Here is a 26110-nt window from a genome sequence, read left to right as displayed (position 1 = left end):
CTCGTTGATGGCATTGATTGAGTCCTCTGCCACGCTGATGACATACTAGTGACAGGAAAAGACCGTGCTGAACACGACGACAGGCTGCACAAGGTGCTGACAAAATTCAGAGAGGCGGGGCTGACTCTGAATGACAAGTGCAAGTTTGCCATGACAGAAATCAAGTTCCTTGGACATGTTGTCAATGCACAAGGCGTCAGAGCAGATCCTGAGAAAATCAAAGCAATTTGGGACATGCCAGAACCAAAGAATGTGGCAGATATTCGCCGCTTTATGGGCATGGTCAACTTTGTGGGAACATTTTCTCCACGCCTCCCTGAACTGACTAAACCACTCCGTGATCTGGAGAAGAGCGACGCCAGCTGGACATGGGAGGCCCCTCAAAGAAAAGCTTTCATGGACATAAAGAAAGAACTCAGCTCGGACACTGTGTTGGCTCAGTATAGCCCGGCACGGGAGACAATGGTGTCAGCTGATGCTTCCTCCTACGGGCTGGGGGGAGTATTGACACAGAAACAACTAGATGGCTCTTGGAGGCCAGTTGTATTCATCTCACGGAGCCTGAGTGAAGCCGAATCAAGGTATGCTCAAATTGAGAAGGAGGCCCTCGCAGTGACATGGGCATGTGAGCGGCTGTGTGGATATGTGTATGGCCTGGACTTCACAATACGCACAGACCACAAGCCCCTCATCACACTCCTCAAGTCAAGGGCATTGGATGATCTCCCACCCAGGATACTCAGATTCTGGCTGCGACTGCTCAGGTTCAAATATGACATAATACATGTGCCAGGCAAGAATCTGATAACCGCTGACACGTTGTCTAGAGCACCACTGCCAGCGATGCTCACCAAGGCAGAAGAGGACCTGGAAAAAGAGTGTAAGGCGTACGTTGACAGTGTGATGGCCCAGCTTCCGGCAACAACTACAAAACTGGACCAAATCAAAGAGGCTCAAAACAAAGATGATACATGCAGATGCCTCAGTGGCCTCATAAAAAGGGGGTGGCCGGATCACAGGAGACAAGTCCACGAACTGTTACTTCCCTATTGGCCAGAGCGGTCAGATCTGCATGTAGCTGAAGGACTGATTAGGAAAGGTGAGAGGCTGCTTATTCCAGACCACATGAGACAGGATGTACTGCAGAAACTTCACCAAGGGCATCAAGGAATCAACAAATGCCTTGCCAGAGCAAGAGAATCGGTCTGGTGGCCAGGTATCACATCAAAAATAAAGCAGATGGTGGAACGATGTGACACCTGTGCTATGGAAACCCCAACACCAGTTCAACCACTTATCACGACAAACTTACCAAGTAGACCATGGCAGAGGGTGGGGGCTGACCTCTTCCAGTGGAGAAATGGAGATTATCTGGTCTTAGTTGACTATTTCTCCAGATACATAGAGGTGTGCAACTTGACCAGCAGCACGTCAGCCAAACAAGTGATTGACAGGTGCAAAGCTGTATTCGCAAGGTTCGGGTGCCCAGAGGTTCTGATCTCAGATAACGGCCCACAATTCTCCAGCCATGAGTTTGCTCAGTTTGCAAGCGACTTTGACTTCAAGCATGTGACAAGTAGCCCCAGATATCCACGCAGCAATGGAGAAGCTGAAAGGGCTGTAAAGACCATTAAGTTACTTCTTGCCAAGGAAGGGGACTTTCACAAGGCTTTGCTGGCATACAGGGCTACGCCCCTCGCTCAAGGGAGCTCCCCGGCACAACTCATGATGGGGAGGAGGATCCGGACACCAGTTCCCATCTCATCTGGACAGCTACAGCCACAGTGGCCAGACCTGCAGTTATTCAGGGAAAAGGATGCATCCCTGAAAACACAGCAACGGCAAGCCTTCGACAGGCGACACCATGCACAGACTCTGCCCACTCTGACTCCTGGGCAGAAGGTTTGGATTATGCCTTCAAAGATGCATGGTACTGTTGTTCACAACGCACACACACCACGCTCTTATGTGGTGGACACACCTGGGGGACAATTGCGCCGCAACCGATCTCATCTGAGGGTGGTGCCGACGTCACAGGTCACCAGGTCAGGGAGAGTAGTTAACCCTCCAAATAGACTGGACATTTTTTTTAAAAAAAGGAGAAAAAAAAGAAAAAGGAAGAATAACAGTGTTTCTTGTTATGTTCTGAATAAGTCATGCTCTTAGCTGAAAATGCAGTTGTCATGAGTAAGCGTGCAACATGTTCTGTTTGAGTTATCATAGGAGCGAAACCCTTAGCTAAAAGGGGGAGATGTAATGGTAGGATTACGCCAGGGAGTGGCGCTGCGGGACTGTGGGGTCAGTGTGTGTTCAGTAATGTTGAGCTGAAGAAGTGTTAATAAAGTTATGGAGATAACAGCACGTTGTTGATCTTGAGTTGTACAAATAGAGACCAACAATACATATAGTATTTGAGGAAATGAAAAGTCCAACACCAGAAAAGGTGGAGAAACGGAAATAAAAACCAGTACATTTGTGTGACTCCTGTTGTTTCATTGCATTATTTTTATTTTTACTGAATCAATGTCTGTGAGGATTAATTTTTTTTGCATATTTCTTTCCCATCTAGGGTCTAATCGCTATGCAACAGCACAATAAACATAAGCATTTAAAGATAGCTCAAAGACACCTTTTTAATATCAAACAGTGATAACTGTTAACTGACTTTTAAAAAAACAACAACTTGTGTTTCAATAAGGTAATATTTTTGTGGCAGACTTTATTTGTAGAGATTGGGACAGCTATTTGTTTGCAATGCAATGTTATCTCATGTTGTAACAAATTATGGTCTTGTCTGACAAATGTTTCACCACTGCAATGGTGTTTTTGGTGTCATGAGTCTTTGTTGGTTGGGTTTGACACAATAAATAGGAAAATGTAACGCACGATTGAATAAACATACAGTACACACTTATTTGTTCTCATGGTTGCAACCATCAACTTTGCAAACACACGGTACTAGTCAAAAGTTTGGACACACCTTCTCTTTCACTTGAATTAAACTTTGACTGTTACTGGATATACAGAGGGTTCCACAAGTCTGAGACCTCTAGTAAAGATACTTATATTTTTCATTTGTTTCAAATGTAATACTATTTTTTTCATTACAAATGATAAAACCAGCTTAACAATTTCAGTGAAAAATTGATTATTTGAAATGAAATGTACATGAATTTTAGAATATTTTAATATTTTGCTTTAACGACAGCATGCACTCCAGATGGCATGGACTCCAAATGTTTGTACAAAAGCTGATGACCCATGTTATCCCAGCATGATTTGACAATGTTCCAGATAATTTCTTGTGGTGTCACAGGATGCTCAGCTTTCTTAGTCTTCAAGTGCCCCCATAAATGTTCAATGGGGTTGAGGTTAGGTGACGGTCAGGAAAATCCATGATGGTCAGGACTCCTTGGCTTTCTTTAGTCTTCAAGTACTTTGTGCAAAGCTTTGAGGTGAGTTTGGGGTCATTATCCTGCTGCAGTATGAATTCTTCTCCACAAAGATGCAGAACAGAGACTACAGAATGTTACTGAAGAATGGAGTGGTACTGCTCCTTGGTCAGGGTGATGTCAATTTGGTGTCCAACTCCAGAATAGGCAAAACACCCCCAGACTTGAATATTCCTGCCACCATGTTTCACTGTCTATTTGCAGCATCATTGTCTCTCCTGTTCGTCTCCTTACATACACCCTTCTGTTACAGCCATAAAACTCAAACTTTGATTAATCAGAAAAATGGATTTTTGCTAGGCATCCACTACAAATGTTGGTATTTCTTGGCCCACTGCATGCATTTAGCACCCCCCTACTTGGGGTCTTGCATTCTTTATTCAGCAAATTCTGTATCTAGGATGAAGTTGCTTTTCTATCTCTCGGGAGATAGGGAACTAAGCTTTATGTACTGACCCTCTGATGGTGTGGTCACTTTCGGTCTGCATGATCATGCTTTGGATATAGTTGATCCAGTTTCTGCAAAGTCTTTTGGATTGCCATGCACTGCCCCTTTATTAAGCTTTAGTCTAGCCATGATTGATGCTGTCTCAACCCCTCTTCACTTAGAATAACAATTTAACTTTTGACACTTTCACTTAGTTAGATGCCATGTTTACCAGTATTACAGTGCTACTTAGTAAACAATGATCTGCTGGAAACTTGAGGCGCAGGATGTGGGAATGACTGTGTACTGATGAAACAACTTTTGTGAATTGTAAAATGTCATAACCTGGTGTTTCCTACTCCAATTACATCAAATTCTATCATTAATTTATTGTTCCACTTACCTGCCCAGGGACTACAGGTGGAAATTAGCGATTATCCTTGTTTTACGGTATACAGGGTTAATGTTTTATTGTGCACTGTTGGTGTCTAAATAAACATTACATTACATTACGCTCCTGTTGCAAACCTGAAGTTTTTTGGTTAACACTGGTGCACAGGATCATTCACAAAAGAAGAGTGAACAGGGTTTAATCTGGATTAATGAAGGAATAAATGAAAACCCCAAAATCTCCCAAAAGGAGACTCAAAAAGGAGATTAATTTTAGTGAACAATATCAGCGGACTAAAAAATTCTCTTTAAGGGAACTTGTTTCTATGTTGAGAAAAAAATGACCCGGGGGCAACATGACTGTGTTTGCAATTAGGTAGGAAGCCTGAATTCTAATTATGGAGGAAGTAATTAAATCATCTGTCAGAACTGTTATGAATGTAAAAGGAAGATGATGTGGATGAGTATCCCCTTATTGCACTGTTCATGCTGCCGTCTAAAAAACTCACACCCATGCAAGAGTTGTCTGAGTAAACTGTGTTGTGAGCAATCAAGTGAGATTTACATGCCGCTGAATATAGGCCAAGAGGATATGGGTGTGTTTTGTGTTTAACAGTATATTTGCGGGGATCAGTGTTAATTTAATCTTTACACACACACTCACACTCAACAAAGCGCATTGTAGCGTGAGAAAGGCACTGCAGGGTCCCTGTGTTTTGGAGGACACAGAGTACACAGAGCAGATCTCAGGAGAATTGTCTCAGTAAACTTAGTCACTGGCTCATAATTAAGTGAGATTTACAGAGTGTCAAAGAGAGGCCAACTGAACAAGTATGCAGATGAAAGTGTTGAATGTTTTGGGAGATACAATAAGTTTATGTCTAATGTGTAATTTTCCTTTCACTTGGTGTTTCTTCATGTGTTTATGTGTGTTTCCGAGAGAAACAGAGGAGCATTCATTTCCACTGACACACTGTTGTACTGTGTTGGACTTTTCAATGTTTGTTGAACTGTTTGATCTCTTAAACATTGTTTGGCAGCACTTCTGCTTGATGTGAAGAGAAAGTAGCAATAACAATGCATTAATATTTAGCACCTAATATTGAGTGTGACTGTGCATTGCTTGTGTCTCAGTCTCATACACTGAAGTTACGGTAGTAGTCTAAAATTTAATTCAGAATTCTCTGTTGTCTGTTTTAAAATCTTAACACAATCTTGCTCCTGGCTATATTTCAGAACTTCTGACCTGCCTCTGCATTGTTAAGCTCCTCAGGTTCAACAAACAAAGAAAGGTCTCAGCATTGCAAGGATTTTTTTTGTTTTTTTAAATATATGTATTATAGCAGTGAGACTGTAGAAAAGTCTAATTAGCTGACACTGTTCTGTCTCACGAACTGCCTAAAAACATTGGTCATTTGGACATTATAGGTATGAAGTCGGGGGTGTCATCTTACTATAATCTCTAAGAAGACATCTGTTTACTTAATATCATCTACATCTGGCTATATATGAGGCCATCTGACAATGTCAGACCTTTGTGAATCAGCAAGACTTTAATTTGGCATCCTGTTTTTCGGAATGTTGTCAAAAATGTCACTGTAGAAAATACATTTTTTTTAAATGTCAGAACTGATCTAAACACAACTGTTCTCATTCTGTCCAAATGTGCGGCAAAAAAACCTGTCAAGATCCCAAATAGCTCAGTAGTAGTTTAAACCGCCGATCTAGACCAGATATGCCCAATAACTATAGCTACATCATTTTTTGTGAGAAAACTAAATGTCACGAAATGTTATAAAATCATGTCAATGACTGTTTGGTGTATATATGCACTAGTGGTGTGAATCTTCACAGTCCTAATGATTCGATTTGGATTCAGCTGTTAACGTTTCAATTCTACGATGCATCTCGGTGTATCTCAACGTACCACATCCTGATTTATCTACATTACTGCATGGCCCATTTTCATCAATTGATACAAGAAGTCAGATAAATATGTATTTCCTTTTTATTTAGAAAGTACTTAAACAATCTGAATGTCAACATTAAACATACACGGTAAACATAAATGTCTTCAAGGACACTAAAATAAATTAATAGTATAGACCTAGAGGGGTGAATCTCACCTGCCTGTATAAGAGTAACAAACTGAGGGCGGAGTGCAGCTGTTTGTTATCATGTCTCCAGCAGTGCAGAGCAGCCTCTCTGCTGCACTGTTAGCTCTGGGACAGACATTACTGTCCAACACGCTGAGCAGCTGCAGGGTTGTTGAGGTGAGACAGACTGAGCACCGAAATATTTCCCTAATCTCAGAACCTTTTTCCTGCTGCAGTGTGTCTTGGTCAGCTGCTCTGTTAGCCGCTCCACTAACGATAGCATTAGCTGAGTGACGGCATTTAAAGTTCACATTAAACTTCACAATTGTCTTGCAACGGTAATTTTTTAGTTTTTCAATCAAAAAATGCTTCCAAGCGCTTATTTAAAAAAAAGATGAACTACAGATAAACCCTCGCGTGTGACTGTCCGGCTGCTGCGCTGCCCTTACAGTTTGGTTCCGCCTTTGTAGTCAGTCATATTTAAACAATCGATTCTTGACTTTTGTGAATCGATGCGGAGTCGTCCACATCTGCATCACGATGCATTGTACAATCAATTAATTTCAACACCCCTAATATGCACAGTGCATTCTGTGTGTAGTTTGAAATAGGGATTTTCCATTACAGGAGTTAATTGATTATGCAACAAAATGCACTTCATTTAAAGTATCACATTTGCTTAAAGGAACATTGTGTAGGATTTAGTGGCATCTAATGGTGAGGTTGCAGATTGCAATCAACTGAATACTCCTCCCCTCCTCCTCCCCTTCCAAGTGTGTAAGAGAACCTACGTTAATTTTGGAAAAACATTAAAGGCCCTCTCTAGAGCCAGTCTTTGGTTTTTCCATGCTGGGCTACTATAACATGGCAGTGCAACATAGTGGTGTTGAAATTTCTCGATTATAAGATGCATCGTGATGCGGACGTGGACGATTCTGCATCGATTCACAAAAGACAAGAATCGATTATTTAAACATTAATTAATAACTTGATGTTGTCAGACGACAAAGGTGGAACCAAACTGTGAGGGCGGTGCAGCAGACAGACAGTTTTATATCGCGCACACTTGAGAGTTCATCTTCATCCTAAAAATAAAAAAAAGCGACTGCAAGCATTTTTGATTGAATGACTAAATAATTACCTTTGCAAGACAAATGTGAAGTTTACTGTGAACTTTCAACGCTGTCACTTAACTTACGCTAATGTTAGCGGAGCGGCGCAGCTAACAAGAGCAGCTGACCAACACACACTGCAGCATGAAACAACATAAACTCTGATGAAGAAAATGACTCAGTGCTCAGTCTGTCTCACCTCAACAACCCTGCAGCTGCTCAGCGTGTTGGACAGTGATGTCTGTCCCGGAGCTAACAGTGCAGCAGAGAGGCTGCTCTCCTCTGCTGGAGACATGATAACAAACAGCACTGCACTCCGCCCTCAGTTTATTACCCTCATATGGGCAGGTGAGATTCACCCCTACTAGTTCTATACTGTCGACTTATTTTGGTTCACTTATTTTAATTTTTTTCAGATTGGTCTTTTTAAAAGGAAATTTTAAATACCGTAAAAACTGGTAAGACGCACCTTTAGCGCAATATTTTTTCATTTAAAAGTGGGATGCGTCTTATTAACTGTTGTTTCCTATTCACCAGTTCAATACAGAGAGAGGTTGGATATGGATATGATCATAGGTATGTAAAGGATCGCCCACAGTAACAACAATTACTATAACAATAACTATAACTGTAACTATAATGTCCTATAAACAGCGGTGTCAAGCAGGCACTACGCACTCCAGCTGTGTTTGCGGCTAATAGAAATAGACCCATTACTTCTGTATGTTGTGCGGGAAAATTATTGTGTCTTAATCAGAAGTATTTCGGGACACTAGTTGCTGTGATGTTTCAGTATTTACAGACCAAACTGAGGTTGGAGCGCGATGTGCAAAAGCGCGACTCGGGTGCAGTAGTCTAATTGCACACAGTGACAGCTCTGATGAAGAGTTTTTGGGACTCGAGTAAGCACACAGGTACACACTGTATTAAATATGTTAAGTTAATGTGTTCTTTTAAAAGGTTTAATTGAAACTCAGCCTAACCGGAAACTAGTCAGAGTTAATATAGCCTACCAGTCCAGTTCAGTTAAGCAAGTCATTATCGGATCATTAACCATTAACACAACACTCTGTTTCAGGTGTAATATGTGTGTTTTAATTGTGGTTCTAATAAAAGTAAATTGAGAAAGTTTTGAAGTATAAACATGTGTTTATAAATGAACTGGTGCATTCAAATAAACTAGTTTTTAATAAAAAAGCATGACACCACCAAAAATAGACTATCTATACACAAGTGTGACTTATACACAGTACAATTCAGTAAATTACTATTTCTTACCATTGCACTTAAAGTCATAAAGGATATCTAGAAAAATTCTTCAAATGAGTCTTTTTTTTAATATATTACTTTGTCAAAGACACTACTGCATGCTTACAACATTAGAATAAATGTATTGCTTGTGCACTAAATGCTTCACAGGGGCAGTTACAGTGATTTACTGTCTGGGCTCCCTGTTTTAATAAAAGTGTTCAACTGCACTGAATCACCAGTATATTGCCTGAGCTGTGCTGTACAGATTGTACAGATTCACTGCATGTCGCCAAATACCAAAAAAAATCAAGGACTATTTCTCCTGTGAAGCTTTTCCATCTAATCTAGATGGAAAATCTCAGACCTTGGTACCATGGTATTCGAGGAGACAGAAATCCACAGAGCTAGTTCAATTTTTATAATTGAGGACTGTGAACAGAAGAAAATCAGGTTTTCATTATAACCAGGTTAAATGTCGAAGAGAGAGCTCCGTTATGTCTCTAATGGAGACTGTCCTCCCAAGAAAAATGATAGCATCAGTTATCAGGAAATGCCTAAAATACCAACATTTGTTTACCTTCAAGCTACAAGCCCCCCGGTTAGTCACAGGCATTGTAATTCAAGCCCATCAGCAGCAGAGCAAGTCCGCACAGGCAGGTCAAGCTGGGTGGTCAACTTAATATGGACTTTGCCACACATCCTACATACCATGAACCTCACCCCTCATCCCTTCATCCCCTCTTTCCTCGACCTTCATCCCTTCCTTCCTTTATCCCCTCTTTCCTCGACCCTCACCCCTTCCTTCCTTCTTCCCTTTATTCTTAATCCCTTCCTCTGTTCCCCTAAACACGTCTTTCATTTAATATCTCAGTTTGTTCATTATTATCAATTAAACTATTTTCAAATCCATGTTTTTGTAGCCATAGTATTGGTAAGTGAAATGAGGTTTTATAAACAAAGTTCGGGAACAAAGACAACGCCTTGTACACATCCCACTTCCACACAGAGTATTTCAAACAGACCACTCCTTTTGTCTCAGTTTGCAAGTCCCTCCCACCCTAGCCCCTTTTATTAACCATTCTATCTTCTTTGTCCAAGAAAGAAGAACAGAATTAAAAAAGTGAAGCAGGAACCTGAGTGGTATCGGAGCAAGAGCAGTAATAGGAGCAGCAGCAGCAGATCCAGTTTCACTGCCTCCAACCTGTACAGAAGTTACTACACACAGCCAACTTAACAGGGACAGGGGGCTCTATCCAGCCAATGGACTGATGAGCCGACTCCCCCACTCAGAGGCTCGACATCCCCTTGTTCCCTCCTTCCAACAGCCATTGTAATCTCATAGTCATCTATCAACATACATCCATCGTTAACCATCTTTTAACCTTTACCCCCCCCCCCCCCAACCCCTTCATCCCCTCATTCCTGGACCCTCATCCCTTCCTTCCTTCATCCCTCTATTTTTAATCCCTTCCTCAGTTCCCCACAACCCATCTTTCATTCAATATTTTAGCTTGTTCATTATTCTCAATTAAACTATTTTCAGATCCATATTTTTGTAGGCGCGGTCTTGGTTAGTGAAAAGATCAGTTTTTTGAACCGTAAATCATGCAAAGATATTACAGGAGAGCCCCAGAATAAAAACACAGAGCTGGAAATGTCTTTAACCAAATCTTATTTATTTTGCAACAGTGGTTTGTAACAGTTTTGGAAAGCACTGAGAAAGCTGAAGTGAGAAAGCGTATGAATTTATATGAATTTCAGATTATATAGACAACCCTGGTGTTATCCTGTCCTTGAAATAGATTTTTTTTTTGTCTTAATTTGCAATACTCTGGGGTGCTTATTAAAAACTCCATCTAACAGGGAATACAGACGTATATATTTCTTGGCCATAGAAAAACTTTATACATTTTTAAAAACAGGGTTTTTGAGAAATCATTAAAATGCAAAAGGAATTCACATTGCTGTTGGTGCATCATGCTGTCAACAAGAAGCCAAAATCAGCCTTACGAAAAGAGAGCACAAATCAACATTTCAAATGACTATCTGTCAGAAAGTGCCTACAGCACTATTTTCCCCTCAACTTTATTCTTCCTTTAAAATCAACACAACAAAAGGCTCAGGGGGCTATGTTAACTGCTCATGAACATAAGTTGTTAAGGTGGTTTTTAAAATTTTTGTATTGTTTGGGCTGGTAGGCTGGTTACATGGCCAGTTTTCAGTAAACAGATGGTGTCCCTCCTGTGTATCTCTGATTGTATACCCAAGTCTGCTCTCTAGAGGGAAAAGCACCTCTGGTAGTGGCAGTGTGTGTGAGTTTGTATGTGTGAGTATCATGGCAGATGGTCATTACCTATGATTTGACACACACGCACACCTGTTGGATCTGCCAGTGGTAAAGTAGTAGATACAAGAGGAATGGTGCTGCATTTTTATAGCAACTTTTAGTATGAGTAGGACAAAAGAATTTAACAAAGCCTCTAATTCCCTCCACCCCCACACACAGGGATAGTTGCCATGGAAGGTGCTGGTGTGCTAGTCAGGAGAAATTTGGGGTTCAGTGTCTTGCTTCAGGACGCTTTGACATTTTGACAGCAAGAGGCGGGAAATGAGCAACCAACCATATGCTTAAATCTCTTGATCCACAGCTGCCCCATGATTTTATTTTCCGTTTATTGAGCCTGCTTTCAGGCAAGCCAAGCTGAGAAGAAGCATCATGGATTACTCACAATCCAACCGTGGACCATCTATGTGGGGAAGACTGCCACCAGGTACTGGCTTACCGGAGTTCCTCAATCATCTTTCCAGCAATAAACTGCCTGCAGAGTTGGAGAAAACACCAGATTCCGGAGAGACGCTTTGTTTCTTTTAGATGCATCTCATTACTCTTCTGCTCTGTATTGTGTGAGCTGTGTCTCTGCGGCCCATGGAGTGACCACAAGTGGAGAAGACACTGGTACCTGCCCCCTCAGGTGCAGCAGTGAAACATGACAGAACAATAGTCTAAACATAAGCTTGCGTCATTTAGTGTGGATGTGCTTTGTGTCTGTGAACAACAGTATTTGTGTGTTTGCTCATGTTCACCACATTATTAAGTATTAAGTTTTATTTACAGTGTACAGTTCATGTCGTAGTGTGTTCACATGTGCAATTAATGATAGGAATACGGTGCCTAATTATATTCTGAGTCTGTGTCTATCTGTTATTTCTAAAAAATATCAATATTGGATTAATCGTAATTGTTACTGATTACGTGATTTTAAAAGTATACTGGATTTGGGTTTTTTTTGTTTTTTTTTTTACATACTTGCAGCCTGTATTTTTCCATGTTCCTTAAAACCATAACATATTTAGTCCCCCAAATTTGGCCAGAAAATTATCATATCTGTAATGTGACTTTACGGATAATATGTAAGCTCACTGCCAATTATTATAGCATATCATGGCAAGTGATTCAGATCCCCCTCCTTGTGTGTGTGCTGGTACTCTGGTCTATGTCAGGTCCAGTGCCGTGACCTCTAGGACTCTTAGACAAACAGTTTAATCTCATAACATGCCAATCCAAACTGACAGTCATAATATGATTTGCATTCCACTGCTGCCATAATAACAGAGTCCTTATTTGACAGTTTTCAGTGTTCACATCTTAAATCAAAAGCTTAGAGCCCAACAAATATCCTCATCATTTACCTACAGTAGCTTGCCTGCATGTCGAAAGTCTGATATGACTATGAAATCAAATAATTGTACATGATGGATATAATTTCATTAACTTCACAACAATAAACCAAGGTCATAAACAGGCTTTAGAGTTCTCAACATTCAAATAAATATGATAAATATAACTCACCAGTCATAATTAAGGTACAAATGTTAATGTCTATACCATCAAAGCCAGAATTGACAGCATTTTTATGATAAAACGTGTGAATTATGTATTGTGCACCCGGTTACACTCTTTTTTCCCCCTTTCTCTAACTGGAGATGGATGTCTTTCTGTAATGGCATTAATTAAGCGTGGGTAAAGTGTGATGAATGGATCCATTCTCACACTATTAAAACAAAGCCGAGAATGCAACTACATTTCCTTTTCTGATGAGAGTGCTCTTGAAGGCACAATACAGACACAAGCTGTACATCACTTTTGAATGTAAATAAGATCAGACTTGTATTGTGTTGACACTGCTTTACAGGGAAATTGTGTAAAGAACACATCTTTGTTTTACTTTAATGTAAAGTGGCTTGGATTTACAGCCTTCTAAGAGTTGTTTTCCTCATGGCATATAAGGATAACGACAGAACATGCAGAAATAACATCAAAATACAGCGCAATAACTAAATGTGCATTTAGTTAGCTTTAAATCAAACACATGAATGCTATAGTGCTTGATTGTCTTCCTGGCTACAAAATGTGGCAAACCAAGAAACAGTATGAGAGACTTCTGACCATTTGACCTTTACAAACATTTGAGCCTTTGAACAGTCATGTATGAAGTGATATCAGAGCCTAACATGACTTGTGGTCGTCTGAATCCCAACGCTCTGCTGAGGACTGATAAGATGGCACACAGTCAGAGTCTAGGGCAGATTACCATACTAAGAGTCTGAGGGGGGAGAGAGAGAGAGAGAGAGAGAGAGAGAGAGAGAGAGGGAGCGAGAGAGAGAGAGAAAGAATGTGTTTGTTTTTGTGCGTGTTTGTGTGCAAATTCTGGGTTTGCACCATAACAAATGGGACCAAAAATATGGGTAGGAAACAGAATGCCCCTCCTTCTCCAGAGCACTGTCAGCCTGCAACATCAACTCATTTAAAAGCAAACACACAGGAAGAGATAAACCCCTCAAAAGGTTTTTCTCTTAACATATACATATTGATGACAACATTTTGGCAAATGGCTTAGCATGAAATAGCTCATTCAGTCAGACACAGGTAAGAAGACTGAGAATGCTATTTTAGTTTTACATATACAGTACATTATCACAGGAAATACCAGGCATTTTCATAGGTCATAAGCCTCTGGGTTGAGTGTGAGGAGAGTGCAACTCAAGAGGAGGTTTTGTATGACACACACATTTCTTTTGAGATTACTCATAAATGGAGATAACGGAAAAGTTTAGCTGTGCTATGTGGTATGGTGTAGTGTGGTGTGTGGTATCTTTGCTGCTCCTTGCTGCAGCAGTACAGTATAGCATCAAGAAATACACCAACATCAACATAATAAATAACACACATGAAACATTACAAATACTCCTCTAATGGGAGTTAACTTAGACAAGACAAGGACAGACTAGCCCTCTGGTAAGATAGACTGTATTTTGCCTTGAAGCTGTCACTCATGAGCATTTTACAATGCAAGTGGACACTGCTAAATACAAGTATAAACAACCACCAAGATGCATTGTGGTTCAATTACTCAAACCAGGTGGCCTGGGACACATTTGACTACTTATCTTTTGAATGCTAAAGCATCTTGACAAATTGATTCTTTGATAAACTTGTATACCAGCCACACACACACACACACACACACATACACACACACAAACTTCTTGCATGTTATGGGGACTTTTTTGTTTTCAGTCTGGTCTTGAGGAAGTGAAACACTCACTCAGTTTTATTAAGGTCGGACTGAAATGACTTAACCTTGCCAGTCAGGAACATTCCTCTGTCTGGTCTTAAAAACATCTTGGCTGTGTATCCTATTGAACTACCCTAAAAATGGGACCAGGCTATGAGTCCTTTACAGTTCACCCAATACAGATGCGTTCTGAGAGCCACAACTCACATGTATGCATTGTTTTTTCATTACAAGAAACTGAAGTTATGAAGCTTAGAGAAAGTTCAGACAGGAAGACCACCTTTTTGTATGCTCATGTCATAGTTTTATTTCTCATTCTTAAGTCATCCTGATCCTTCTAACAGTTCATACAGATCTGTCAATGCTCATATTTTCCTTGCTGTTATTTCTGGAGCATCAATTGACACATCAGCTGTTCACATCACCTGGTCAAGTCTAACCATTAGCACTGTGACACACCTTCATTGTCAGCCTATCATATTGCAGCTGTCTTTTTAAATGTTCTCCCTCTCTGCTAAGGTGCTTTCTTGATGCTGTTTTGCGCGACCCATCACCTCACCATCAACACCCAGTCTTCAGATTCCTCAATGCAACACTTCAACTTCATCAGCCTGTTGTGATTTGGCCCAAGACTGATTAATCGAGCTAATCAGCCACCACCACCAGTGTCTGGACTCCATGGGGGGATCTATCATGCTGATGCTCAGGACTGACGTCCTTCGATTCAAAAATTCTCCCTGCAGAGTCCAAGCGCCAAAGACTATGACAATACCTACTTAATATCATCTGCATAATAAACATTATTTTACTTCATTCTCTGGTCTCTCCTGATTGAAATAAATTCAGAAGATGATGAGTCAGAAGTAGATTGATCAGTGGATATGAGAACATTATCTTTAGCTATCACTAACTAGAATTCATCTGATATTGTATATCATTATCTGAAACATATTTCTGACAGGCCCATGTTCTGTGCCATCAAGCCTTCTATCCTGTATGGTGTGGTCTAAAGTTGGCTCTGCATGACTGCAGATTTAGCCCTCTCATAAGAAGAGCAGGTGTGCATGATGAGATTGTAGGTTTTTTATAAATTCAATAATGAGGATGTGCTCTGACAGCTGAGAGACCCACCGTGACTAGAAACAGAAGTGCTGCTGTCCACAGGAAGAGCATATTAGACCAAGGCGGCTGATACATGATGTGTGCTTTTTTAGCCAAAGTAGCGCAGTGGTTGGTTTGAATGTGTGGTGGAGTGCATGAACCAAAGATGTATTTTGTATATAAAGCAACTTTGTTTTCTGGTGTGTTATCATAATTAGACTTGACGTGACTATGGACTTATAGTTTATTTTAAAACTAATATGAAAACATTGATGGAGCCCAACAAATAACAGTTGACATTTTTTAACTTTAGTGACACTTGCAGGGAACAACAATGTATACTCTCAACCTCAGGTAATTACATTAATTCATTTTAAATTAAACAATAAGAGATGGTTTGCAAACTACAATTAGCAAGGAATGATCAGCATAACAGTAGTCCAACCTCAGCAGAATCTGGAGCACTACTGTCTTCTCTAAAATCTAGAATTTAATCCATTTATTAGGTACAGTAATCTTAGGTCAACATAAGTATCTTTAGCAACTTTTTACAGCTTTTTTACCATTTTATTTATGGATTAAACCATATAGAGTATTCAATATGTGACAACAGAGTGTCTCATCACACTAGTCCAAGTGGTGATTTTGCTTCTTGGGCTGATATTTTCCCATGCAGGGCTTGTTTATCTCCTCTGTGACACTGCCTTTTGACCTTTCCTCTCCTCCAGGCTCCCTGGTGGTTTGCACAGGCCTGTCCTTCTACTTAAGTTATGCACACTAGGCCTGGGGATGGCAGCTGTGGTGTCACTGGGAAACTTCACAGCTTTGCCTCAAGGCACTAAGTTTTCACTCTGGTGTCAGAGCTGTTGTGTTGGTGCCCTGTGGCAGTTTAGATGATCTGACTGATGATGCTTTGTCTTATCTATGCAGAGGGGAAAATGAGTTGTTACAGCTTTTTTTCTCTCTTCTGTTAAAACAATATTTTTCTATCAAGACCCATTGTTTTATAACACCTTTAAACATTTTTATTAAATTTGAATACAAATAGATGCTGCATTTGACACCTATAGGTTAAAATACGTCACGTAAATTTTATGAAAAGTGGCTGACCAGTTTCAATTAGTGTGCCATATGGACTTGGTGACCAGATTTAGAGGTACGCTCTCTTGTGGAGACAGTGAACACAACAGTAAATATTTGACGTGTGGGTGGAGCTGTAGGTTCAGACCTGCTGTACCAGCTCTGACTCTGTGATCAGGGAGTTGTTAGAAAGGATGCCACCAGTGGAAAACCAGCGCAGGGAACGATGAAGCCATATTTAGGCTATTTGATTTACTTTTGCATCCTTACTTTGCGAACCTAATACCAACACTATTTATTGCGTTGAATTCTTCTCTTGTTAAAAAAAAAGACTTAGTCCTGCATAAATCTCCCTCTGTCTACATGGGCTATTCTTATATTTCTGTTTTTTAAATAGCATTCCTTGCTTGGTTAATTTCCCGTGGCAAATTTTGACTGCGAGGACACCCGCTTGATTTTTTTCTTGGTGGGACGAGAACGCAAATGAGACTGAAATAATGCCCAACACACTGCTTTCCTCAGCAAACTTACTCTAAAGTTCTCTTTATGGCGTTTCAAAATGACAGACTCTAGCTTGAGGAACGAAAGCAACTATGGGATCTATTTCACTGAAGCTTTCAATGGATCTGTTTTGGATCATATATTTCCCAACAACAGCAACACGTCGTGCAGGAAATTCACATTGGACTCACAGGTTGTCGGGGTTGGGATATTTCTCTCCGTTTTTATTTTGGTGGCAATCGTTGGGAACATTTTGGTTATCCTGTCTGTGGTGTGTAATAAACATTTACAGACTGTCACAAACTATTTCATTGTCAATTTAGCTATGGCAGACCTGCTGTTGAGTATTATTGTGCTGCCTTTCTCTGCGTCTTTGGAAGTGTTGGGATGCTGGGTGTTTGGCCGTGTTTTCTGTAACATCTGGGCAGCGGTGGATGTGCTCTGCTGTACCGCATCCATCCTCAGCCTCTGCATCATCTCCATCGACCGGTACATAGGTGTGAAACACTGTCTTAAATACCCCAGTATAATGACAGAGAGGAAGGCAGTGGCTATTTTAATCTTAGTTTGGGTATCATCCACGGTTATCTCTGTTGGACCGCTGCTGGGATGGAAGGAACCACCGCCTGTAGATGAGAGCATCTGCAAGATCACAGAGGAGCCGGGATACGCGCTCTTCTCCTCGCTCTTTTCTTTCTACCTCCCGCTCATGGTCATTCTCATCATGTATTTTAGGGTCTATGTGGTGGCCCGCAGGACTACTAAGAGTTTAGAAGCGGGTGTCAAACGAGAGAGAAATAAGTCGATGGAAGTGGTCCTTCGGATACACTGTCGCAGCGTGCTGGAGGATGCACGTCCGGACAGCTCAAAGAGCAACAAAAACCACCCGTTTCGAAGTTCGCTCTCTGTGCGGCTGATGAAGTTTTCCAGGGAGAAAAAAGCTGCTAAAACCCTCGCCATCGTCGTGGGGATGTTCATCCTGTGTTGGCTGCCCTTTTTCTTCCTTCTACCCATGGGTAGGTCCTATAACTTGATATGTCTGTTCACTCTGGCACTGCGTACAATGCGCTACCGTGCGTCTTGTACAAAGGAGCATTGTTACATAGTAGATTTCTAGAGCATCAAAAGAGCAAATTAAAAAAAATATATATCACACAACTTCAAGTTCTGTCGCTTATTTGAATGTGTGATTATCAACACATCGGCTGATAGTAATGTGGATATAAATCGTTTGCAGTAATATGAGATATATTTAGCTTGGCTGTAATAATTAATGCAATCACGTCACTGGGACTGAATAGAACATTTTCGAGTAATTAGCTGTAAATCCTGATAATTTACTGCAACCCTGGCAGCAGTGGTCTGCAAACGCACGCCAGAATTCAACCAACACACTTCTTGTTAAGAAAGCCTGTAGGCGGCAGTAAGATTAAGGGCATATCAGAAAACAGAAAAGTCCATTCGCTGTTTATTTTTGGGAATTAAAAACATACTATCTATAAAAAAAACAACTAAGATTGTTATCTCGTTATTACAGTAAAAACAGTTTCGGTCAGAAAAGGTCTGCAATAGCAACACGACTATTAATGTGGATTGTTTTCATGCCTGTAATTTTTCTGCGGGTCAATTTTATCAGATGGCTCTTATCCCATTTATACAAGAGCAGCAATAATAGACTGGCATTCTTCAGTAATGTGCACGCTAAAACTAAATGTTTCCAGCACCCTGCAAACATCACAGCTGCCCATTAGTACCAGTGTACCCGTTTTAGTAAGAGTACCACATAGAAATATACAATTATGATGCAAAGATCTTGTTAGGTTGGTGTTTTGTTAAAGGTCTACTTTCTTTGTAGTGAAAGGTCATTGCAAAAATGATTAAATTAAATGCAACCTGAAAGTCTTGAAAATAAAAAATAAATTAAAAAAATGCATCGTAGAATAAAGACTATAGGTGTTAATGTTGAGACTAGCTCTAAAATTCGACCCTGTATTGAAAGGACGAGATATATAGGACGTAGAGTGGAGCACGAATAAATAAATACAGCCATTCACTAATCGCTGCAGATGGTTGAAAGGGCCCCACAGTGGGGATGGCCAATGGAAGTCGTTATGGCTATACACAAATCAAACTGAAGGCATATATTCCACATAATTGATTGTAAAAGTCATTATGAACAAATGGCTGGTATTTTATCAGAGGTAGCACTCACAGCACTCACATTCCTACTGTACATCTACATTTAAAGAATTTATAGTGATTAAAAAAAAAACCCTGCAGGGAGAGAAAAGGTGCAAGACATTGAACGTGTGCTGATAATCACTTTATTCATGCAGTCAGTGGAAGTGAAAAGGGCAAGTTTATTTATATCAGGAAGACTTAGTCACAGCATAAGGATCAGGGGCAAACAAGGAGACAACAAAGGTAACTTTAAACATGACTTTGCAACTGATCATAAAACATTTTATATGAAACCATTTTCATTAGCACTATCATATATTAAATGTGTGATCAGATTTGACTACCTGACCTTGTGAAACGACTCTCAGTGTGGCACTACACTATCCAAAAGACAAAAGAAAAAGGAACTCTGCTAAATGGAAGACTTAGCTCTGAGAAAATAGATTGAATGATATATTACGTACTTTCTTTTAAATGTTTGATTCCTGATAGATAGTAGAGGGTTAATTTATAGGCCTTGCAGGATAAAGAAAGTCAGACTATCTTGAATACCTTTATCACGTAAACCAATTTGTAGTTTCTATATAGTATCTTATAGATGACATTTAAATGATTGATTGCATTTTTAGGGATTTAAGCTTCTTGCTGGAAATCATCTGAACTCTTTAATCCCTCCAGAAGTTGCAGAAGTTTTTGACATGTTGTTCTGCAATTTGACCCCAAACTGTGATCTCCCTGGAGGAAGTAGTCCCCACAGGGAACAGCAAAGTTTCACAATGTTGTTGGATTCATTCCAATGGGGTTTTCTGAGTGATTGATACACGTGGCACACTCACAACACACAATTTATGCTGTTGCTCATCCATACTTGGTCAGTTGGATGGATTGATGACATTGGTACGTCGTAGGGACACATCATTAATGAGTAACCTTTCGCTAAGAGACAGACATTCACTTTTTAGCACCTCTTATGCCAACCAGGCCCTTTCTCTGTGATGATGCAAATTCAGACAGAGTAGTCTGACTCATCTGAAAGTCCGGTGAGAGTGCCCTAACACACCATTTGCGTATATTAGTGCACTGGATTCATGAATAATGTTGGGTTTTTTATCGCCAGAAACTGATTTAATAAAGAGAAATCTTTTCAAATTTACTTCAAATGCATTCTGTCTCCCAGTAGTGGATGCAATACAAAACAAAACAATATTTCACAGGGAATATAGAATGAGCCTTTTAGTATGAATGGTCTAATAAAATATATTTATCTTTGATTCTTCACAACATGCATTATAGCAATAACATTGATTCCATAAATTATCAAACAGTTAAACTGTACATTAATTCTGTTAAAATAATAATAATATCTACACACTTGACCTCTGTGTTTCAAAGGTATTGTGTATTTATAAATTATCAAACAATACACTTGCACTATAGGGATGATCTGGTTTCACAGTGAATGTGTAATTAGAGACCTTCTGTCATCACAACAATAATTTATGCATTGAAATGAATAGTATAATTAACTTTTGTATTACTTCAGTTAAACTTGATCACTATGCCTGTGCTTTCATTGATACAATTAGTTTTATGTGGTCTTCATCTGTGTGCATTATACTTGTTCATCAACTGAAGTATCCACGTTTCCTTTCCTTGTTTTGAGAATATCTATTGTAATAATTGCAGTCACAATTGCTGTTAGAAGAAGAAAAAGAATATGCAACTTTATTTCTGATGGATCCACAGGTCCATATCAATAACATTTAAATAAAATAGAATAAAACACAAGATAATACAAGGACAGTACAGATATACACTGTTATAACAGATACAGACATGTGTTTCAATGCTTCCAAAAACAAGAGGAGTATTTTGTGTCACTGTAGTCAGTGTAGGCTGGGCTAATGCCATTATGACTTTAGTTTTTGATTCATTTAACCAAACCATGAATTTTTACATTAAAATCCTCAGCTAAGCATTAGAAGAGGGGACATTGTTAGAAACATATTACTTGCACTCATCCATCTTGGAAGTTTAAGCATGATTCTGAATGCATCATTAAAGCACCCTGAAGCTTCTTCATTTTTGCATTGCTATAATTGTTGTAAATATTGAAGTAAGTAAGTATTAATAGTAGGTTTTTGTATTATTATGCCACTATGGTTTGAACAGCACTGGGTGTATTCACTGAACTATAGCATAGTCCTTGGTGGCCATATATTGTGAGTTTTAAAAACCCAAGCATGTTTACCTTCACACAGAATATTAAATGTCAAAAAGATAATTCCCTAAGCTCTGTACCTAAAGGTTTGTTGGAGAAATTGTGCAGGTCCCCCGATGCCTTGATGGATTTCAAAATGAGGCATTAATTGCTGTCTGGCTTTATGATTTGTACAAGGATATGAGCCAGTGTGAATTTTTAAAACATTACATCTTCACAAAGGATTACAAATTGCAAATATCTTGTGGACAAGTTAAAAAAAGTTTAAAAAATAAATAAATTAAAAAAAATACATAAAAATATTATCTGTTGTCATGGTATTGTGGTAGTGCGTCATAGCAGTGAATAACTTGCTCAGTAATTAAGGTCATGTCATTCCAGTAATAAGACTCATTGGAGACCATCACTTCCTTTAATCACTTTATTCATTTTAATCTTTAACCATGTTGAGACAGACCAAAAGGCAAAGTATGCTACACACCTAGTACATTATTGCAGAAGAGCTTCAAGGCTCAGACCTCTGCTATATTATTCACAAGGCAAGAACAGCTTCAGGTTTTTTGCCACAGATTTGCATTTGTCAGTGCTCAGTATGTCGTTGGTAGCTGATGTCAAAACAGCATGAAACCAGTACTTTGAAAATCACAGACCATTTCAGCTATTTCATTGTATTACCAGAACTGAAATGAAATTGGACTTCTGGGATCAGGCAGCACAGACTTGACATTAGCACTGTGATATATTTCCTCTGTGTCCAGGGTCAACTCAAGCCTAGGAAGACAAGAAAAACTAGAAAGAAATAGGAAAAGGCAACATTCCATGAAAAACAGCATGCCATAGCAAAATTGCCTTTGCAAGTATAAAGAAATGAAAAAAGGACCTTCTATCTCAAACATGTATGTTTTTGTCTATGTTTAATCACCATGCCGTAATGTTATATGCAAGAACTCCACAAAACGTTGATTGAATGATGATTTGAATGATTTGAAATGGCTTAAGGCAAATTTCCATGTTCCATCATCCTGAGGAAAATTGAAGAGGGGGGTATTTAAAATTTGTCCATGGCAGGGTTCATGTGTCTATGAATTAAGTAGTGTTACACTGAGTCTGGGCTGATGCCATCTCACATGAAACATTACAACAAGTTTCCCCTTATATAATCTCAGAGATTGCATCTTTTTAAATACCATGTGCTTTGTTAGCAGCCTGGTCAATATGAAACAAGCATGCATCAATATAAATAATTTAAGAGATCACAAGAAAACATCTTATCATATATTCTGTCTCTATTCTACTCAAGCACAGGCATCATTATCGAGTTCTGTGGGCTTTTGGTTCTGTAAATAATTGTGCCATTAATAAAAATCCACCAAAATTTCAGGACCTCCTTTGTTCCTATTAATAAGCACAACAACACAGCTACTTCTGCTCAATAAATCATTGACAAATTAAACTGTGTCTATCATACTATCAAAGTGCTGAAACATGTTTATGGAATACTAGACTGTTTTCACAGAGGACATTTTGACATGTCACAATGGGTAAAGCACAGATGTTAATAATAACATTGATGATGGCTAACACTATTTTGTACTTTTATGGTGTGTATAAACTGTGTATTTATACTCACAAATATTCCTAATGAATTTATATCCTTCCAGGTTCCTTCTTCCCATCACTGAAGCCATCTGAAACTGTGTTCAAAGTGGTCTTTTGGCTGGGCTACTTCAACAGCTGCATAAACCCCATGATTTACCCCTGCTCCATTAAAGAGTTCCAGCGGGCTTTCACTCGGCTCCTCAGGTGCCAGTGTCACCACAGACGGAGGGTCCTGCGTCGCTTCTACGACCAAAGGTGGCGGACAGCCGTCAGGGGAATGACAAGGGATCAGAGAGGAGAATATAAGCCTGGCTATACTGTGCATGAATCCTGTGGCAGCTCTTTGTTACACAAGGGGAAAGGGCGCTCACTAAGTTTTAAGAGATGGAGCCTGTTTCCACCGCTGCAAAAGTCCTCCTTCCAGCTCAAAGAGAAAGTGAACAATCTGTCAAATAAAATCAAGGGAGGGACAGGAAAAGGTGCCACACCTGCAGTGGGCCGGATTGAAATAGTCGACACAGTCTCTATGGGGATTTACAATGCCTGTGAGCAGAGCAGTTATCAGTTCTATGACCTGGCAGAATGTTATGGCCTGAAAGAGACTGACATTTAGAGGGGCACCAGAGAATGTTTTATTTATTTTCAAAGAGCCATATTGGACCAACATGCAAGACAGACTGATAGGACGTAATTTTGTGCTCACAAAATATCTGAGAATCAAAGCTCGATCAAAGCTGTGGACCAAGAATGATGGCTTGAGCCCAGCATAAACAGGACTAAATCGTTTTATCAATCCCTCATGACCATCATGTTTATTTGGATGAAAAGTCTTGTGAACAGCTTAAAGCTGTGTTTTTAGATGTGGACACAAAAGTAGCCAGCTCCTTGGGCTTTATTTTACCGCTGGTACTTGGAAGCACTGTGTGTTGGTGCTCCTTGGCCTACAGTTCATCTGTGTATGCACTTTTGGCATCTTTATCATTATTATTATTATTCTTTCTTTACATTTATATCAGGCAGTCTCCATGTTTTTATTAGCCATCTGACACTGTGTGATGACTGTGATTCAGCTGATTAAAAAATAAATTAATCACACAACTGTAACCAATTGAAACAAAAGTTTTGAGGCTGTAACAAAGGGACATTAAAGTCATGAGAGCAATTTCTGTTGTTGCTGAAATGTCTGAAATTAATCAAATGTAATATGTTAGAATGAATTATGATACTTCATCTATCATTTTGTTTTGACAAGGCATTGTAAAGATAAGGAGCCAGCTAAGAATTAGAGTGCTGCACAGTATTTATTATAAGTGTTGGATTTATAACTTGACCTTTTCCCACTGACATGTTCACTTGTTCAAATACAAACCCATACATATACTTGGCCCACCTAACTGTAATTTGCATCGCCAAGTTAGTGCTAATGTGAAATGAACATGCTTCTTTTGTTTTTTCTGATGTTATGTTTGTTTATGTCAAATGAAAAGCTAAATAAAAAGGGAGAAAAAAGAAGTTAAGTCAATATTCATATTTTTCAGTTAAATGATAGTAAGGCTTTCTTGAAATCTGCTCCATCCAGCAGATGTCACTATTGTATTTAGTTGTGTTATGTCCTTTGGGTCAACCTTATGCTTTCGGGAAGCGAAAATAGGTTGTTTTTAGAAAAAACAGCAATACAAATGAATGTATTGGTTCATGAAATGAATCAACATTTATTTAACCAAGGGGAAGACAGTAATGAAAGTCTAAGTTGTGCTGACTGTTGTGGAGATTTCCTTAATTAAGGGTGAGAGAGAAAATCATGAGTCCAGTAAACGAATTTAGATCACAAACTAGTATTTTAATATATATATATCTTGTACAAGATGAGTTCAGCACACAGACAAATAAAAATGACCTCCTGAATGGTCCTGTGATTTTTGGGTATTTACAGAAAGAAAGTAACATGCACACTCATGCGGTGTGAGGCTGGAGCTGGATGCAATGTCGAGAAACACAGAAAGAGAGCAAGAGAGAGGCAAAGAAAGAGAGTGAGAGAGAGCCACTCTATCAAGACTTATAAATCTCAATTGCTTCCTGTTATTAGCCTCATTCCACCATGACTTTACTCAAATGTTTTCATGACTTAGGGGAATGTCAAACAGATTAATTGTTACTTTATTATTTTTCAGTTGTAATCATGTCCAGTAACACGTAACAGAATTAAAAAATACCCGGGAAGAGGAAAAAGAGAAGGGTCTAATCTATGAATATTCCATACAGTATATACGATTCAAATAGCAAATAGCTATATTCATACAAAAGAAACAAAATGAAAATAGGCTTGAAACACAAACATAACTATTTTCTAAATCAAGTGGTAAAGTTACTGGTTCCTTTTGCAATATATTGATTAAACTCCCACTGTTTCACAGGTCAAAAGAGCAAACCAAAGAGACAGCCACTGCCTTGACTAATTGCATTCTGACAGTGCTGGCGCTGGGTTAACAGAAATAGATTTTGACGGGTGGCTTAGAGCTAATAAACAGACTGCAGATAGACATCTAAGTTCATTATTTGCACATGGCTGTCTGGTTCTTGGCTATCTTTTAAAGGGCTAATGTGTTATGCATTCTGGGTGTCTGGTGTCTTGCAGTGTCTTGCAGGACTAAGTTACAAGATGAGTTACAAGATGAGTGATGCCAAAACACATCATATATAGTTTCAAGAAGTTACTAATGTTTATTTTTTTTAAAACTCTTTCCACTTTCACTGTTCAGTGAACTACAATATTTGTCCCCATGCTGTCTTCTTTTTGTCAGATGGCATGGCAACAGGTGTGTCAGTTTGTTACAATAGAAACTCAAAGTTAACTCTGTCTGAGATGGCCAGGGAACAGGATGGTTGTAGTTTCAGTTTTAAACCAGTTTTCAGCTAAACCTTTTAGCTTTTTTAATTAGTTTGCATTTGTCTTTGTGCCATTATTACATTGTGCTACAGTCAGTAGAGGATCAAAACAAGGCTGGTCAAACAAATCTCACAAAAATAAAGAAATAACTAACGTAATACTGTGAATATGATTTTGGGAATAGATTAATGTTAAGCAAAGAGTAGGTGAGAGACTATTGAGACTAATAAATCTTC

At 39.3% G+C, this 26110-nt stretch overlaps 1 protein-coding gene across 1 annotated transcript; it reads left to right on the top strand.

The window, feature by feature from the left end:
* The first annotated feature begins 16764 nt into the window (after nt 1–16764).
* Nucleotides 16765–24386, top strand: adra1d (adrenoceptor alpha 1D). Its single transcript, XM_062430857.1, has 2 exons — nt 16765–18002; nt 23050–24386. Exons 1-2 carry the CDS (start codon nt 17045–17047, stop codon nt 23598–23600), a joined length of 1509 nt encoding a protein of 502 aa, XP_062286841.1. The 5' UTR covers nt 16765–17044; the 3' UTR covers nt 23601–24386.
* The last annotated feature ends 1724 nt before the right edge of the window (nt 24387–26110 follow it).

Source organism: Scomber scombrus, chromosome 2, assembly GCF_963691925.1.
Source record: "Scomber scombrus chromosome 2, fScoSco1.1, whole genome shotgun sequence".
In the NCBI taxonomy this organism is placed as follows: domain Eukaryota; kingdom Metazoa; phylum Chordata; class Actinopteri; order Scombriformes; family Scombridae; genus Scomber; species Scomber scombrus.
This window is presented reverse-complemented; position numbering and strand designations above follow the sequence as displayed.